Genomic DNA, 13,693 nt, shown 5'->3' with positions numbered 1-13,693 from the left:
GCCCCCCAAGACCAGATGCCGATTTTTACACGCACTTTAATGATTCCCTTGACCTTATTCGAAAAAAATATCCCGCAGCAAATATAATAATATGCGGCGACTTTAACTACCCTACTATTGACTGGTCTAATCAATTCAATGGAACCACTGGGGAGTCCAGCCAATTCCTAGCTACACTTCAAAATTTTCAATTAACGCAAATAATAACCCAAGCTACGAGAAAGACCACGCACACTGCCAACATTCTTGACTTGATCCTCATGTCCGACCCAAGCTGTATCCAGGCAGTACATTACCTAAAGGAAATTAGCGATCATAAAGTTATCTTGGCATTTTTTCAATCATCATTTCAGACAGAAAAACCGAGGAGGAAGCAGATTAAACTTTATGAAAAGGGCAACTATGAGAGATTTACCGCTGAACTCGAAGAGTTCTATCCTTTTTTCGAGCAAGGTTATTGCGACCGCTCAGTAGAACAAAACTGGAAGCTGTTTTCGGATAAAATGCAAGAATTAATTGACAAATGTGTTCCAACGGTAACTATTCAAAGCAAACAGTCAGCGCCTTGGTTCTCTAACTCAATTAAAAAGGAAATAAGTAGAAAGAAAAGATTGTTTAGGAAAGCAAAGGCAAGAAATGATCGCCCCACGTGGCAAGCATACCAAAGTGCGGTAAAAAAGCTTTCAAAAACCATTCGCGCAGCCAAGCAAAACTTCTTCGAGATAACACTAACAAATATGTTAAAAAACAACCCGAAGCAATTTTGGAAGGCCGTCAACCCATCTCCTCCAACCGCGATAAGGCTCTATGACGACAAAAATGATGAACTAACCGATAGAGACACTGCTATCACACTGAACAAGGCGTTTTCTTCAGCATTCCCGACAGAAACAGATATGAACCCCTCCCTCTCCTCACAACCAGTAATTTCAGAACCGATGCCCCCGATTTCAATCACGCCTAGCGGAATTCTTAACATAATTAAAAATATGAAACTGTCGCCCGCCACCGGACCAGACGAAATAAACTCAAAAATTCTGAAAAATGTTAAGGTTCCTGTCAGTGCCATTTTTGCTTTGCTCTTCGCTCAATCCTTGTCATCTAGCTGTGTTCCCATTAAATGGAAACTAGGGCAGATTGTTCCTACCTTTAAGAGTGGCAACAGATCATCACCTCTGAACTATCGACCCATCCCAATAACATCCGTTCCATCAAAAATTATGGAACATATAATTTTCACGCATATCATAAATCACCTCGAGCGCAATAACTTCCTTTCTATCTCACAACATGGGTTTCGTAAGGGACTATCGTGCGAAACAGAACTTGCCGCCTTCACCCATGATTTACACGTTAATCTCGACAGCAATATCCAAACAGATGTAATTTTCCTTGATTTTAAAAAAGCATTCGACAGGGTACCTCATCGCCGTCTAATGTACAAACTATCGCTGCTAAATCTAGATTCATTTGTATTCAACTGGATAGAAAACTTCCTCAGAACAAGAAAGCAATTCGTCGTAGTAAATGCCGCGCAATCTAACACAACCCCTGTTCTTTCCGGCGTGCCACAAGGTACGGTACTTGGCCCGCTGCTGTTTCTTATTAATATTACTGATCAACCTTCATACATTACTAACATCATTCGTCTCTTTGCAGATGATTGTGTGCTGAATGCCAAAATTACTTGTAACCAAGACGAACTTACCTTACAGTCTGACCTAATTACTATTGCAAACTGGTGTAAAAGTTGGCAAATGTCACTAAACGTTTACAAGTGCAAATTAATGTCTTTTTCACGACGCGCGAGTCCGTTAACTTTTAATTACACACTGTCAGGCTCCTCTTTACAATTCACAAAGTCTTATAAGTACTTAGGTGTTCACATCAAGAATGATCTCTCCTGGACCATCCATCAAAACAAGTTAATCGCCAGCGCTAGTAAATCTCTTGGGTATCTGCAGCGTACAATGAAACTTGCTCCTTTTCACTTAAAACTGCTAGCCTATAAAACCCTAATCCGCCCTAAATTAGAGTATGCAGCCGCCATATGCGATCCACATCAGAAGTACCTAACCGATAACATAGAAGCAATTCAAAACCGCGCCGTTAGATTCACTTTCTCGGACTACTCATCATTTACTAGTGCCACAGACCCGAAATCACGCGTAGCTCTTCCTCCCCTCAGCCACCGCCGGAAGCTTGCGAGGCTGGAATTATTTCACCGGTTTTATCATTCTTTATCACCCAACAATTACATCGTGCCGAAACCCCATGTATTAGCCGAAGCAATAATGAACTACAAGTAACATACCCTCGGCCCCGTACTAACACATTTGCGCAGTCATTTTTTATTCGCACTACAAAGGAATGGAACAATCTTCCAGATCACGTGGTTCAGTTAAGAAACCTTGACCAGTTCAAGTCGTCGCTTACAGCGCCCGGGATTGTGTGATATATTGGTGCCGCTTCTTTGTTTGATGGCCTTCGCTTTATTCTTTTTTATTCGTTGTTTTCATCATATTCGTGCTTCAGCCTTACCGCTAATGCATTGCGTATTGATACTATTTCCGTGTCCGCTGAATTTTACATTTTTGTACATTTTTTTTCGAACCGACGTTGTGCATTTTATTTTTGTTATCATGGAGCTAATGTCACCCTTCTATGCTCGTACCAAGTGTATTTTTGTACCACCCCTCATGTAATGCCTCCCTGCGGAGGCCCTTGAGGTATTAAAATAAAAATAAAAATAAAATAAAACCACGGCAGTAGCTCTTGTGCGGTATCACTCCTACGCGACAGACCACCCGGATATCAACGGTCGCGCGTTTTAAAAGGAGATTACTATGACTGCGTGATACCGTCTGCCTTTTCTCACGAACTTTGCTTGTGTCGCTGCAGTAGTTTATAAGCATCTTAACTCCAAAAAATAACAAAAACGGATCGTGCCATGTTCAAAATATTCTCAATAACGCACTACTTGCGGAGCGCGGAGTAACATCCGGCTTCGGTGATGAGGCACAGCGGCAACAGCGGCAGGGACGAAAAGAAGATTAGAATGCTGGTGGACGAAAAGCAGAGAGGGGAATATTGCCTAGGACAGTTACCACCTGTAACAAGGAAAATAAAGTATTTCGGGCCTAATTAGCTTTAGTGCCTACCCTAAGCAGCGCTAGTATTAAACCAAGAGTGTAAAACATGGTTATATTAGTCCTTTTTGGTAACATGACATGTCATCACCCCGCTTCGAAGGGGAAACCAATAGCAATCATCATCATCGGCAAAATATGTTTTGAGAGCAGGCTGAGAGCAATGAATCAACGTAGGTGGGCCGCTAAGGTGTTTAGGTGCCTATACTTGAAAAGCGTGGACACGCAGTGGTTGAGGAAGACTAGAAGGCTAACGATGAAATACGGAAAGAACAGTGGAGAATCCAAAACACCCAAGGTAACCAACAAAAATTCCCCCGCACCTCCCCGAAGGGAATCGTGCAGAAATGCGAACGCATTGGGTGCACCGATGAGTGTGTTGCGAGTAATGGCGTAATTAATGACGAGAGTGTGAACGTAATCATTTATTCATCAGCACCTGTTTGTTTTATCGTTGTGCCTGACGGCCACAATCACTGCCTTGTGATCACTAAAGTGCACGGTCAAAGGGTCTTTGAGAAGCATACGCGCGTCACAGTTTCGCGTAAATACCAGATCAATGCAACTCCCGTGAATGGTAGTGGGGCACGTGTCGAAGCTGGCAGAGAGACAATGCATAGAGCGCCTGGTCTGCATGTACTCGACCAGCCACTCGCCACTCTTCTTGCGCACGTCAACGTTGAAGTCGCCAACCAAGACTATGGGGTCAGAGGGTTTGGAGCGCACGCGCACACTTTCCATAGCCGCGTCCAGCTGCGTGGCAACGGCGTCTCGAGCGAGGTTGGGCGCGAGGTACACAGTCACCACAAAGACTCCGTCTCCGGTGTAGGCAAGGGTGTACAAGTCCTTGTACGGAGACGTGTCTCGAACGGGAGACGTGGCAACGGCGTGCGATATCAAGTTCCCATACACGTTAGACACGAGACTAACACCGCAGTACTCGCCGTCCTTGCCGCTTCGAGCAAACTATTACAGCTCGCTTGAAGCGCATGCGTTCGGCATTGAGCGTGGAGAGATAACACCTGCGGGCGCACGCCGACGGAGCACGACAACCCCCGACTAAGAAATGCATTCGCATTTACGACGACGACGACGACGAAGGCAGAACTACGAGGCGCGCGCTCACGTGCGCTCGCGCTGGAGGAATGAAGCCGCATGCCGCTCGATGGACGCAAGACAACCCCCGACTAATAAATGCATTCGCATTTAAAAGAGGCAAGGTAGATAGAAACGGATAAATGGAGAGAAAAAATGGAAGCTAAAACGTCGTTAGAGATGTACAGGGCGGAGAAATTGGCCTTCAGAAAGGGAAATTTCTACGATAATTCCCAGGGCAGTGCTTTGCTTTTTGAGGCTAGAGCAGTTTGCTTGTAAACTGAGAGCTTTGTGGGGAAGTATTCCCAAAATGATGGGGTATACGTGGTCTGCGAAAAAGATACAGAAACTATGCGGCACATAGTGTTAGAATGCGAGGGTATCCATCCAAATCTACATGAGGGAAATATAAATGATGTGGTATGCGTGGTCTGCGGAAAAGAAACAGAAACTATGCGGCACATAGTGCTAGAATGTGAGGCTATCCATCCAAATGTACATGAGGGAAATATTCGGCTTCCAGAAGCCCTAGGATTTAAGGGTAGCACAGAGAAAGTTTACTTCAAAACTGTCGAGGCGACGAAAAGAAGATTAGAATGCCTGTGGACGAAAAGCAAACGGGAATATTGCCTAGGACAGTTACCACCTGTGTTACAGAAAAAAATATATATTTTGTGCCTAATAAGTTTCTTGTGCCTGCCCTAAGCAGAGCAAGTATTAAACCAAGAGTATAAAACATAGGTATTATAGTCCGTTTTGGTAAGATGACACCTCATCACCCCGCTACAAGGGGAAACCAATTGCAATCATCAATCATCAATCATCATCATCATCATCGTTGCCTTTGTTAAGTATACCCGAGTATACTAATGCGTAGCAACCTGTATTTGGTGGTTTTTTGTGTGAAGCCTACCGTACTTCCTGGTTTATGCGTCGCATCTGGAAAGGGGCCGTGCAAAGCGCGAAATATAACCAGCCGAGCTGTTGGTGCAGCAGAGGGATCGGGGGGACGCAGATATGCGACGGAATTACGTTAGGCCTAACGTCCCTCTTTCAGGTCTAGCGTCGTCAACCTGTACCCGCAGCTCCATATAGAATGAGATTGACGCTGCTTGGCCTGTCGTTAGGCTCAACGTTAGGTTTACCTAACTTTAATGCTGGATGTAGGGCCAATACTCCTACTCATAGGATCAGAGAGATGCAGGAAAAGACGCGAAAAACACGGTGGTGATGAAAAGGTAGCGAGACATTGCGGAATAATCCAGCGGGAAGTTATGTTCACGCATTCGCATGAACGCCTGACGCACTGTTACACGCCTACAAAGGACCACATACCCGCGGAGAGGTATTCAACAATGGTTTATAATCAGGAATTAAGACTGCTACTGCCCGATATTCCGAGTTTGGCGCAGCTGAATCGTCTTTAATTTCTTTCCTTCCTTATTCCCTGTCTGAAAAATAGGTTACTTTAAGTTTCGGCTGCCGCGCGTAATTTGCAAGTTCAAATGAAGCTGCCCGAAACTGCCAATACGTTCCGTTTCGCGCATTTGAGTTTAGCATGAAAGCCCCAAGAAGCGCAGTACGATATGTACAATTTTTGGGTACAGGTCACAACAATGGCTCGTCGCAATCATTTTGCCCTGTGTTACTTCGCCGCCCACAGTGTACCTTGTCCAGGTGGTAAAGCCTATCGTTACAACGAAATGAGCTTATAATGCAACCAATTTCACGAAGTCCTAACAGATCGGAGCCAAACACTAATTTGAAAATCAACGTCTACTAATGCGTATACTGGCGTCTGCCGCAACAAACAGAGCGTAACGTTCTCGGCTAAAACGTCGCAATTACTCGTCGAGACAGGCCGGGATTGTTTGGTAACTACAGAAAAAATACATGGAAGTGCTGATTGGCAGTAGGACCCCACGTCCCACGCCATTCTTGCTGGAGCAGTTGCGTGCAAAGACTTTCGTTTGTTCCTTGAGGGTTATCTGCGCTTTGTTGCGGCGTGCCGACTGTCTTATTTTGAGTTTAATAACATAAATATACCCAGACAAATATCCGTGGGTCTTCTTCACCGCAACACACCGGAATGACCAAACGCCAAGTTTAATAGAGCAATTTTCAGTTGTCACGCGGTCCCGGCAACGATTTTATTCGAAAATGTTTTTGCTCAGCTGTCGGGCCAACCACAGAATTCCAAAAAAAAAAAAAAAAAAAAAAGGACGCTCCCACTAACGTGTAAGACTTGAAGGTAGCGAAGCTGTACTCAACTTTCACGACCATCACGACAGTTTAAGTCCACGATTGCAGCCGATTTGCTTCTTCTTCGCTGCCGCATCGATCTTGACTCCATCCCTGTTGCTTTAAAGGCGAGCTTCCTTCATTTTTTTGGAAGGAATAATCATTGGACATCACCTTGGAGGGGCGTACGCTATGACGTGTCTTTGTTATTCTGAGCAAGTGTTGCCACGATTAGGGCGAATGCTAGAGTTTTTTTTTTTAACTCTTGGCCAATTGTATGCTTGGATTGACAAACGTGCGCCGAGGACGCTAGGCCGTCGCCGCGAGGCACGCACGCACGAGCGCTCGGCATTTCCTTGGTTTTTTTAACTGGCGGGCGGTCGCCGCGAGTCACGCGCTCGTGTGCGTGCGCTCGGAATTTTCTTGGTATTTTTAACTGCAGACAGGAAAAATTACGATTTGATAATTAGCTTCGCTGCTAATAACGTCGTGCCTGCTTTGCATAAAGTCACCACGCGCACCGCATTTTTCGAGCCAAATCGGATCCTGTGCCTCGTCATTGATGACTTCGCCCCTGTGATCGGAACGATATCGTGCAGGAATGTCATGGCGAAGCCGAACAGGGCACTGTGAAGCGAATGTAGTCTGAAAAGTGTGAAGCGAACTTCGCTTCATTCCCCCGAGCACCTAGGCCACTGACCTCAGGGCCTAACTGGTTTATGGTTATGGAGCGAAGCTTCATCTAAAGCTAGAACCACGCCAGCACACTCCGCAGCGGAGCAGTAAAACGAGCAAGATACCACATTTAGGGTAGCTCTGGACATGATCTGCTTGACTCGGATTACAGGGAAAATCGTAGCGACGTGGTGCGATTTGGGAGTGTCATCCGATGAATGATTCGTTTATATTGGGTGGGGATTTAATTAGGCATTCCGTTGATGATTAGTCGCTGATACTGCTTTGATCGTGCGCTTTTAGTTATAGAGCGAGTTATATGACCTTGACGTATTACCCTGTCGTAGCCACTTGCTCGGAGTTTACATGTTCATCGGTCCTGCACGCGCCGTTTTCATGTGTATTTATGAACCAGCTGCGGTACTTACTGCATACGCTACGATAGGCTACATGCTGTGAAAATGTGCCTATAACACAAGTTTCGGGCCTATATAGCATAGCACGAATGCATTTAAAATGTACTGCATAAGTGTAGAGTTTTTTTATAGACTCTATTGCACCTAGTTTTTCTGTGCACCCTTGTATACTCTACGGAATTTGGTACCTTTACTTACCCGACTTTTTACTTCCATTCGGCCCTCGGCAAATGCTGATGGCTAGAGCATCCAGATAGGCTGCTTAACTAGATGCATTTATTAATAAAGATAGAACGTTCATTTGAATAAACATAAGCTAAAATAAAAAAAATGTCAAAATGCTAAGCAATTGCGTTGCACGAGTTAAACTTTCACCGTTCGCAGCGCTATTCGAGTAATGCATTGTCAGATCGATACGTGTGTGAGGTACTCCATTGCTACTGACTTCCATAAAGCATAGTACGTGTTCATGCCTCAGCATGCGGGGCGAGCTATCAACCGCGGTCTCCACAGCAATGCACGGCGGGAAGACATCGCCAAACAACGAGGTGTCTACACCAGCACCACGCCCATTTAATCAGAGTGATTACGCGCTAATTCACCCGTGTGTAGTGCATCTTGGCCGCCACGGCATCCACAACAACACAACTGTCGTCTCCAACTATGCATGTAGAAAACATCCTGTATCAGTGGAACAGCGGATAGCGGGCTTGCAAGTTGACGATGGGTGGTTTGAAACCGGCCAAAGGCAGCAGAACAACTTTTACAACGAATCTGTCTAGGGCTAGGATCCAGCAGATCGCCTCCGGCGGTCTACAGAGCGTAGACCAACTTTCTGCGTATGGGAAAAAAAATAATTGAAAAATAAAGCAAGGTTTCAGGCCTCCAAATTTTTACAAAAAACAACGTATATTTCCCCCGAAAAGATGTCTGCCTAGCAATGCACTTGCGTTAAGAGGTGAAGCCGATTTTAAACAGGTCTGTGTGAGTTTTGTTTTTGTAAACTGGCTTTTCCCCATTGTGTGTCGCACTGTGAACCATGATAATCTACAGAAGGAGTATGGTTACAGCCCCACTTTATACTCCTCGCCACCGCCACCACCATTTCCCAAGTCGCGTATACTCCTCGCCACGCGCGGCGTCTCTATCCTTCCTGAGACTGCGCGATCCCGCGTTCTCTTCGGCGGCCACCTCTGCTGTGCACTAGAGCCTGCGCCGTCATTGCCGTAGCCGCGTTGTAATAAAACGTCATTGCCTCTACCCACCATTCGTGTATGTACTCGGCCTGTGGCGTCGATATCGCGCCACTTTACTTATAATTCAACAAAGCAAATCCACAATATAGCTAAATTTTCACAGGGTCGAAGGTCTGTGATTTTTCCATGGGGTCAGGTCGGGCGTGAACTGAGGGCTATTCCTATCTTATAAGACAAATAGATGCACGGTTTATTGGTTCAATAATTATTACCACCTGAATGCGCCATTAATTTGGGTGCCACACACGAGGAAGTTATTCCGATTGTTCATAGGCGCTTCCAGCTGTTGATAATTATTTATGATATAAGGCTGGACAAAGTGCGAACAAACGAAACAATTACCCCATCACTAGATGGTGGCTAATACCCGTGCCACACGCACACAGTAACGACATGAAGTGCTTAATGCCTTAAGTTTTGATGACCTTAATTCGCTGCTACACGCAAACATTTAATGCCATTCGCTGTAATGTCATTTTTGGTTTAAGGAGTTCCGCACAACTCATTCACCTTCGAGAACACTTCAAATCTACCTACGCTCCAATGCGATGAGCAACAAATGAAACCAACAAAACTCTCAGCACCAGAGTGTTGACGCGGAAATGTAGCCTAACTTCGAAATAAGACGATTTTTTGTGCACTCTTGGTGGCGATGTTCTTAAGACGAAGTTCACTAAAACAGCGGCAAAACGCAAAACATCGTGTTAGTCGTCATTTTTCAGATGTGGCTACCGCTGGCAGGCGACGGCAGCTGCTTAAGCCATTTTTAGAAATGGCTCACACCATTTATAAAAAAACACTATTTCTCATAACGTTTTCTTCCACAAAAACATTTTAACCATCGTAAGACATTTTTCTGTGCGCTAAAAACTTCTAAGATACGAGTGAATTTCTCTTTTTGGTCATTTTCCCCATCATGCCTAACACATTTAATGCCTTTGCGTTTTCGCGTGTACATGGGCCGCCCAAATAATGTCATTCTGAATCTTAAAGCCTTAAACACTTAATGTCATTTTTCCTGTACGTGTGGCACGGGTGTAAGTGGCATGAGAGAGTTTCACCTTAAAACTTTCTGTCCTATTTTGCCTAAGACCTTTGCTTGTGAATGTTGTTCGCAATCATTGCAGGAGAATTGCGTTCAGGTAAGACTGGATATAGAGACGAATCAGGAGTTTGCGCACAGGACCTTCCCCATTTGCTGTTGGTCACCCTTGTCCGATCAAGCCTCTTAAATCACGCACGCACTTAAAGTGCGCCAGAATTAAGCGAGTCTTGTTCCCTCCCTGTGCGCAGCCTTCATTGGTCTCGGCATCTCGGGAGTCGGCTCTTCAGTTGCGGCTCATCGCCTTTGGTGTCATCGCACGTTCAAGGCGAAGCTCCCACTTAGGATACTGCTTATGGTCGCCAACTGCTTCGCTCTTCAGGTGAACCTCAACTGTGCGATGTAAAGCGGGGTGATGTTAGCGGCATTACACCATGGAGAATGTAGATTCATCGGCACTGCTTAGACACTTTAGTGAAACTGAATCGCTAAGGGAGAAAGCCTTATTTCCACATAATTTCGCTCCCTTAATTTCGCTTCAAAGGTATTGTACTTTTTCCGTGGGCATTTACCTCAAAGCGTCGTTCTGAGCTTGTGAAAATGACATGACACATTTTTCTCGATGGAGGAATGAGCCAACTCTACACGCGATAGAAGCGGAGGAAGCTTGTCTATGCATTGCCTGCGTGTATGGGTTTTCTACCTTTCGTACATCGCGAATTCTTTAAGCAGGACGGCCTCCAGCTGTACACGTGCGATGAACTAGATTTTAGAAATTAGTTTAGGGTTCATTAATCTTTCATTCAAATGTTGTAGCCCATCATCAATTGGGGCTCATTCCGATCAATAAAGGTGCTTGATATTTCTTTATGAAACGCTTCCCTTAAACTCCTTCGAGACTTTTAACAGCGGCACCAACAAGCATTTTCCAGGCCCCATTCAGATTACGAGGAGTGCCTGACAAACGCAGGTGTCCTCCGTATTTGCCGGAGCTCGTGCCGAACAGCATGCGAGTAGGTTTGCTTCAATAACTGTATTTGGGTTTCGTGCGTTTTGAGAGTGGTGTTCCCAAATACAAAAAAATGCAGGATCAGAAAAAAATAAACTTTTGAGGGACTACCCTGCGGCCGCGTCATGAACTGTGGTGTAGCTCTAAAAACGGAAACAGATATTATAAATAATATAACCTGCGAAACAAACACAAAAAATGCGGCGTAATAAACAGCTAAATGTAAGGGCCCTGCGGCACCTTTCCCAAATTTCTGTCAATTTATTTTCCAACGCTTGACGAGAGCTTGTATACCACAGCCGAATATTGCTTCCCTATACGCAAATCCGGTAACTTAAGAACCTGCTGAAAAGATGTAGTCTCTTTTCCCGGCATCCTTCAAAATCCGGTCATTCTTTAGCTGTTTATGGAATGTCGCACAAAGAATATTTCACAATTGGCCGGCTTTTTGTCAGCTGCCGTAATAAAAACTGGAGTGCTTCTTTAAAAAGATCGCGAAACAAAACGAAAGAGAGCAAACCACCGAGTCCCGCTCTGTGGTATCCATAACTGTAGCTTTCGTAGAGCTTCCATCCACTGAAGAAAGAAAGAAACAGTACTGGTTTGAGGATACTTTTAAGACTGCAACGATTGTGCATAGGTAAATATTGAACATATTATTTGTACTCAGATCAGAATCAATTTTTCGTTTCTACAATGTGTGGTGCAAAGAAAATGTAGGTAAACAATATAAACATATAGACAAAAAAACAGAACTTGAAATGTATAAATCGCATGAGACTCCAGTTGTTTTTTTTTAACTAACCTATAAATAGCGAATAAAATAAGATTACGGGAAATTCACAGACAAGCATTTTTTATAAGGGATCAATCAACAATGAGCGCAGCATTCAGTTCTCGTATCATCGGAATGGCGCGAAAAGACGAAAAAAGAATTATCACAAATATTACGGTTTTTCGCTGATAACTATCGCATTGCTGCGGCCCTCAAGCTTAGCCTTCCGTTGTAAAAGGTGTCTGTTTATTTGAAATCTCGTGAGAAACAAGCCTCGCCCATGACGTGAGGGCACTCAAATGCAGGCCCTAGTTTCAAATACCTGCTCAAAAACCGAATTAAAAAGACTTCCTCCATTTGTAAATTTTATTTATTTATTATTTTTTATACATCGCACAATGAAACAAATGGTATAGGCAGTGTAAATGAACAACACAATTACAAGAAAGATACATCAAAGTACGATAAGAATACACTGAATATTTTAAATGTATTGTGAAACATTCAATGGATATATGTATCAGAATATATATTCAGTTTCTCTAAGTTCTTAAATGTAGCTCATGGAATTGTTGAGTCCTTCAAAATTATTTTATCTCGTAAGGCATGGTATCCATGTCAGTGCATGGCAGCAGCTTGTGAGAACCTACAAGCCTGAATGGTTAGAATCTTTTGCAATCACGCACAGAGCTAAGTGCAGGCATTGCGCCCAACTTCAAAGCACATACTAAGGAACTCTGTGGTACGTACGAAGGGCAAAATTAACTCTAATTTCTGACCATCGAAGACAAATTTTCCGACATATTATACCAGTTTTAAACGTCGAAGCTAAAGTTGTATCGCTGCTGTTGGCCGGCTTCCTTTCCGTTGCAGCAAGAAAGGCGAGACTAGAAGTATCACGCCGTTGTTTTCGTATTACTGGCTGCAGCTTTCGAAGTGATTCCAGGTACGAAGGAAAAAGTGAGAGAGTTTATCTGGAGTGTTGCAGGAAACGTTCGGGTGTGTTCGCTGGGGCGTTGTGTTAGATGCTACTCATCTGGCAGCAGAAGCTTTGTTTCCGGGAAAATATTCGGGTTCACCGTTTTTGTTTGCCCTTGTCTTTCCCGGCGAGTGCAGAACGACATCTACGAGTGGACGCGTGACCATCGGCTGCACCACAAATACTCTGACACGGACGCTGACCCACACAACATCAACCGCGGCTTCTTCTTCGCGCACATGGGCTGGCTAATGTGCAAGAAGCACCCGGAAGTGTTCCGCAAGGGCGCAACCATCGACTGCTCCGACGTGCTCGCTGACCCCGTGGTCGCCTTCCAGAGGAAGTGAGTAGTCAGGCAGCCGGGCAACTGGCTCTGGGACGCTCTTTGAGAATGATTTATATACTATACTCGTGAACAAGTTAAGAACTGCAATAGCTCATGTACGATATCAATCCGCCGAAGCGACGGGCCTGGATATCAACGGGCGCGCGCGTTTTGAAAGAGATGAAGTGTCGTCTGACTTTTCTCACGTAGCTTGTTTGTCGTCGCTGCAGTAGTTTATAAGCGTATTAAGTCCAGTAAATAACGGAAACGACTCGTGTCATGTTCAAAATATACCCAGTAATGCACTAATTGCGCCGCGCGGAGTAACGTCCGGCTGCGGTGCGAGACACAGCGGCAACTTCCGTTGCCGTTCTTAAAGGCGTTGTGCCACCAAATTTTAAGTCTGTAAAAAGCCTGCTGTAGGCTCTCTCTGAATGCAAGGACCCTCAACACGAAGTGCTGGGTACAGCAAGCGCTTAATATATATATTAATTCGCTTCTAAAAAGTACCTAAATGCTCTTCTGGGTATCGGGACCCATCGCTAGCGCCACTAACCATGACGTCAGTGAATTGCCAGCATAACAAAGTTTGTGACGTCATACCACGTTAGCGACTTGAGTGACATCAACGTGAACTCCAGTTACCACAGTTTGTTTGGTCGCTTGGTCGTATCAGACACACTAGGCCGATACGACGGCCACGCCAATGGGTCACCAAGCCATCGGCCAAC

The 13,693-nt window shown here is 44.7% G+C and overlaps 1 protein-coding gene across 1 annotated transcript in view; it reads left to right on the top strand.

Moving 5' to 3' along the window:
• LOC144142157 (stearoyl-CoA desaturase 5-like) overlaps positions 1-13,693 on the top strand; it is a 52,736-nt gene that overhangs the window by 27,322 nt on the left and 11,721 nt on the right. Inside the window, exons 3-4 of the mRNA XM_077673545.1 lie at positions 10,126-10,256; positions 12,775-12,980. Of these exons, the coding sequence (XP_077529671.1) occupies positions 10,126-10,256; positions 12,775-12,980 (337 nt within the window). The remainder of the gene's footprint in view (positions 1-10,125; positions 10,257-12,774; positions 12,981-13,693) is intronic.

The sequence above is a fragment of the Haemaphysalis longicornis genome, unplaced genomic scaffold (assembly GCF_048455015.1).
Source record: "Haemaphysalis longicornis isolate Haplotype H1 unplaced genomic scaffold, Haemaphysalis longicornis Haplotype H1 scaffold_1, whole genome shotgun sequence".
Taxonomy (NCBI): domain Eukaryota; kingdom Metazoa; phylum Arthropoda; class Arachnida; order Ixodida; family Ixodidae; genus Haemaphysalis; species Haemaphysalis longicornis.
This window is presented reverse-complemented; position numbering and strand designations above follow the sequence as displayed.